Source organism: Arachis hypogaea, chromosome 20 (genome assembly GCF_003086295.3).
Source record: "Arachis hypogaea cultivar Tifrunner chromosome 20, arahy.Tifrunner.gnm2.J5K5, whole genome shotgun sequence".
NCBI classification, from domain to species: domain Eukaryota; kingdom Viridiplantae; phylum Streptophyta; class Magnoliopsida; order Fabales; family Fabaceae; genus Arachis; species Arachis hypogaea.
Window position 1 is genome coordinate 49,226,872 of NC_092055.1, and position 5,383 is coordinate 49,232,254.

General features: G+C 34.3%; 1 protein-coding gene across 6 annotated transcripts; it reads right to left on the minus strand.

Moving 5' to 3' along the window:
• Positions 1 to 458: 458 nt before the first annotated feature.
• LOC112783878 (uncharacterized) lies at positions 459 to 4,351 on the minus strand. Of its 6 annotated transcripts, none has more exons than XM_072229943.1 (9): positions 3,840 to 4,330; positions 3,517 to 3,701; positions 3,011 to 3,112; positions 2,720 to 2,920; positions 2,502 to 2,600; positions 2,136 to 2,386; positions 1,746 to 1,814; positions 1,189 to 1,302; positions 459 to 702 (listed from the first exon to the last, which is right to left on the minus strand). In XM_072229943.1, the coding sequence occupies exons 1-4, from the start codon at positions 4,064 to 4,066 to the stop codon at positions 2,802 to 2,804; spliced, it is 633 nt and encodes a 210-aa protein (XP_072086044.1). In that variant the 5' UTR covers positions 4,067 to 4,330; the 3' UTR covers positions 459 to 702; positions 1,189 to 1,302; positions 1,746 to 1,814; positions 2,136 to 2,386; positions 2,502 to 2,600; positions 2,720 to 2,801. The 6 variants fall into 6 exon arrangements, with proteins under 6 accessions (XP_072086044.1, XP_072086041.1, XP_072086043.1 ...); XM_072229940.1 differs by having other exon boundaries at positions 459 to 873; XM_072229942.1 differs by lacking the exon at positions 1,746 to 1,814 and having other exon boundaries at positions 459 to 873; positions 3,840 to 4,351.
• Between the last annotated feature and the right edge of the window lie 1,032 nt (positions 4,352 to 5,383).

Consider the following 5,383-nt stretch of genomic DNA (forward strand, 5'->3'; position numbering starts at 1 on the left):
AATTATTTATTTAAATAATTTAATTTTTATCTAACCTAATATAATAAAATATGTTTAAACCTTATTATTATTATTATTATTATTATTATTATTATTATTATTATTATTATTGGTTTAATTCAAATCATCATGTAATTCGAACCAACTTACTTCGAATTACATGAAACGCCGTCTTCTTGAGTAATTCGAACTCACCTAGTTTTTAATTCAAACTCACCTAGTTTGAATTATGCTCAATTGTAGTTCGAACCATATAGATTTGAATTACATCCATCACGTGTTCCATCATAATTCGAGCTCCATTGGTTCGAATTACATGTTTTTCTAATTCGAACCAAGCTGGTTCGAATTATATAGTAATGTGCTTTGACTTATTCGTGAATCAATTTTGAGTTTGGCTGATTCATATAGTTTCTTCCCTCCTTTGGCTTAATTGTGTTTTTTGCCCTAAAATAAAATACTAAAAAATTAATCTTCCATTGATTTATATGAATTATGTACATGATAAAATATGAATAAAACATTTAAGAAAAAATAAATTCAACTTCCAAAATAAACATTTAAAAAAAAATTACAATTCTATATTAGAAAAAATCTAATCTAATTTCTGAACAACATCCGGACAAATTTGTAGCACGCGAATGGTTGCATGCAACTCTTGTATAGCTATCGTAGGTGGAGAAGCTGTTGGGCGACAGTAACCTGTATGCATGAGAACGTAACAAATTACAAAATCGGTACTAATTTCAAGCATGTAAAATTTGTCACTTAGTAATCAAAACCAGTAGATCCCTTTTTATAATAATACGTTCCTGCAACAAGATCTGAGTCATATGTGTAGACATTAGTCTCCCATAGCTGGTCACCTCTGACCTGAACATAATATTAACTCTCAAGACTTGGTATAGCATCAGAATTCAGAATACTAGAGGTTTCAACAAATACAACCAACATATAGCTATTACTAAGTAGTGGAATTTCACACTAGAAAGAATAGTGGAAAACCATATGGTGGTAGTGTCCAATTACAGCCAATACCACTATATGTTAATGCATCACCTGTTATCTGAAAGCTCATCAAAATTCACAGCATTGAGCTAACATACAAATGAAACCTAAAATAGAGATCTGTTGCTACTCATAAATATGAGAAAACCTAAATCGAGGTAATATTCATACTATCGATACCTTGGACAACTCCTTATAGATTAGAGGAAATGAAACTAGGTTGATTTGTAGATGCAAGAAGTCTAGCCCACATTCTACCTGTCAGCTCAACCGTCTTTTGTTTTCTGTCACACGCTGCAACAAAATGTTATACAATCATCAGCCAGCATGCTACATAACATAATGTGGGAGCATATAACATACTAACACATCATGAACAAAGGTAAAACCGAATCTCTAGTAACCTAGGAAGTGCGGCACATCTTATTAGGGTAATAAACATTTAAACTGCATCATCTCAATCTTGCATGCCCTTACATAAGGTGTTTGTGTTGAATTTTTTACATTATTTATAGCAACGAGAACAAAGGGCCTATTTGTAGCAGCGAGAACAATCACACACTCTTTATCTTTTTTTTCGCAGACCATCCCAACTCATCATGAACTCATTCTTCATTTTGGATCAATGCATTTACATATTTCAAAGTTAATTGCACAAAACAAAGAAAATACATGAATATTGATCACATTCAACATTCCACAAAAGATGATATACTATTTTAAAAAAATTATGATACCTTGATAGTCTCGCTTAAATTTCCAAAACCATGTAAGCTGTGCAAGGGGGCAGAACTACTAGCAGGCAGCTGCTCCAAGAGCATAAATTGTAATAATCTCATTAAAATCATATTTCTTTATTTCTCAAGATGATCAAGGTTATCAATTATGTTACAAATCAATCAAATTCAAGAGCAAATAATCTTAGAATATTACTAGTTAGTAAAAAGAATAGTGAAGTCAAAGTGAAATCAAGGGAAGTAAAAATAAACTGGGTGACCTTTTAACTTTATCACCAGAACAATAAGTATGTTGAGGTAGTTATTAAGTTTTGACTAACTAAATTTACTAAGCAACTCATTCCAAAAAGTAATTGAAGAAAGAAAGCATAAGTTTGGGATTTTATTTACCAAATCTACAACAAGCTTGAACAAGAGCCATGTCAAGATTGCCAATCAAGAAGGGAATGGCTCTTCTCAAGAAATCAGGTTTAGGACGGAAATCAGCATCAAATATTGCAACATATTCAGTGTTTGACGTAGCTACGCTTTAAACCTTCTTTAAGTGCACCTGCTTTGTATCCTGTTCTGTGCTCTCTTATTTGGTATGTTATGTTTATACCTTTACTTTCCCATCTCTGGCATTCCATCTCTACCATTTGCTGCATTATATTTCATTTCTTATTAGCAACACATATTTCCTAAGACTCATTACTTTTTACTAAAAATCACACAATTTTTAATAAAAGTATTTTACTATATCAATAATAAGAGTACCTTGATTGCAGGCTCAGTAGAATCATCAAGAACTTGGATGACAAGAAAATCAGTAGGCCACGAAAGATTACAAGCTGCACCAATTGACACCTTGTATACCTATAGATACACATAGAAAAAGAACTAAAACAAACCAACCAAATTTCACAGAAATGAAAAAGACGAGGCAGAGGAAAATAGAGACTAGAGATAAGCAAATGTAAGAAAATTAAGAAGACCTCTTTCTCATTGAACATTGGAATCTAGATGAGAACCACAGGGAAATTGGAGCTTCCAAGTTCAAGATCATCCTAGATGGGTTCATACTTGTAATGCTGCTCTGGTTTCTTCCAGAAGAGCTTGACCAAGATGATGACAATTCCCATGTATAGTCTCTGCAAATGCAGCTGCTCCCTTCTTCCTTGGTGCAGCTTCAGTACCTAGTTAAACAGAAACAAGATCGCATTAACGAAATGATGATTGACGAAAAACACAACTACTGAAGATCTGAAAATAGATCGTGGAGGTACCTTCTCTGAAGCTGCTCTTGAATTGGCAAGGCACGTGACGGAGGTACCTCATCCTGCCAATGCCGGTGGTCTTTCTGCAGATGGCCTTCACGTTCCAGTTATCTATAATAAAAAAACACAGACTATCAACTACAGTCAACAAGTCTCACATTGAAGGAAACATCATTTCAGGTTCTGTGATTAACCATGATTGAACTACTAAACATAGACATCCCAACATATATATGATTTCATTACAATTTACAAAGTACAAAACACACACCATAGTAATTTTTCACACAATGAAGCCTCAATTTTCCACCAAAAACACCAAACAAAAGAAACCTCAATTTCACCAAAGACACCACACACAATGAACACCAGAAACCCTCCAATTTTCCACGTCACATGAATTTCACCAATTGAAACCACAAACACAAATTACTAAAAAGCAGCATTCATCAGAGATACACGCATTCAAATAATAATAGCAAGAAGAAGTGAGATTAGGATGAAGAAAAGAATACCTAACAATATTCCTGTGCTGCATTTCCTTGAGGAGAGAAATCTCGCGAATTGCAGTGCTAAGAATGCCTTCATCCTCCTGCTCAAGGCGAATCTTCTTGAGAGCGATGGTCTCGTTGGTAACGCGGTCTTGAGCCTTGTAAATGACGCCGTAGGTTCCTTCCCCAATCTTCTCAACCTTCTTGTACTGCAATGAATGAAGCAACCAAAAAGCGATGAATCAGAATATGAGGAAAAAGAGAGAATCGGTGAATGAAGTGAGGATTAAAACTAAAATGCGTAGAATCAGAAATCGTGAATGAAAATGGAAGAAATTAGGGTTTACATTTCATCTTGCGTGAAATGGGGGAAGCGCAGGCGGAGCACCGACCCTTCTGGAGGTGAAAGCTGTAGTGGCTGCAGCTCACACAGAGTGTGTGAGTCTTGTTCCTCCTCTTCAATTGACTCGTGGTACCTCCTCTTCTTCTCCGAAGCTTCGATTGCGGAATCGGTGGAGGGCTTCTCCTCTAAGGTTTTCCTCTTCCTCTTCTCCTCGCCGATTTCTGGGTGCATGGATGGAGCAGTGCCGATGGAGGGTTCCGAATCCAACGAGGGTGCGTGGACAAAGCAGCGTTGATGGTGCGAGAGACCGTTGAGACACAACTAGGGTGCGACAGAGAGAGAGCTGGGTGTGAGGGTTAGATGAAGACGAGCTGGATGGTGCGACGGTCATCACAATCGGCAGTGATGAACAGTGCCGCTGGGTGCGACGGCTTCTAGCTAGGGTTAAAGTGAATTTGGAAATAAAAGTGAAGTGTACGTATGAGCGCTGTTATCACTTCTGTTAGGTTAAAAGTTAACTTAAAAAAGGGTTTTTTTTCTAAAATAAAATAAAAAATTTTATTATTTCCTCACACATGATTTTTGGACTTTATTTTCTCAAATATAATTTTTTTTTATTTGGGTAAATTTGCTGGATACTCTATAAAAAATAGCAAGTTCGCCTTATCTCCGGCGAACTCCATAATTTTTATAGAGTTCGTCGTACCCTCCTCCAAACTCTCCTTAAAATTTTCAAAATGCATGTTTTTTAATTCATATCATTATCTCTAAAAGAGTATATAGATCTACAAACAGTATATAGGAGTACACAAAAATACACAGAAAATAAACATGGCTTCTTCGAAATTTTTTTTAATTATAAATTATGAAACACAAGCCATATTTAACAATGGCAAGAACTATTATCGTCTCAAAAATACACGGGTACACCGGAATAAGCCATATTTAATAAAGATTTTTTAATTAAAAATTAAAAAAAAAAAACTATTTTTCCAAAAATAAAATACGACTTATTCCAAAAAATAAAATACGACTTAAAAAAAACTATTAAAAATAAGTATTTTATTTTTGGGAAATAATTTTTTTTTTTGAATTTTTAATTAAAAAAATCCTTGTTAAATATAGCTTATTCATTGTACCGTGTCTTTTTGGAGACGATAATAATGGTTGCCATTATTAAATATGGCTTGTTTTTCTTAATTTCTAATTAAAAAAAATTCTTGAAGAAGCAATGCTTGTTGTTTGTGTATTTTTGTATACTCCTATATACTGTTTGTAGATTTATATACTCTTTTAGAGACGATGATATGGATTAAAAAATGTGTGTTTTAAAAACTTTAAGGGGAGTTCGGAGGAGGGTACGGCGAACTCTATAAAAATTATAGAGTTCGTCGGGGTAAGGCGAACTTACTATTTTTTATAGAGTTCGCCGGGGCTCCGGCAAATTTGCCCAAATGCCAAAAAAGATATCGTATTTGGGTTATTAAAGTCTAAAAATCATGTTTGAGAAAATAATAAAATTTTTTATTTTATTTTAGAAAAAAACCT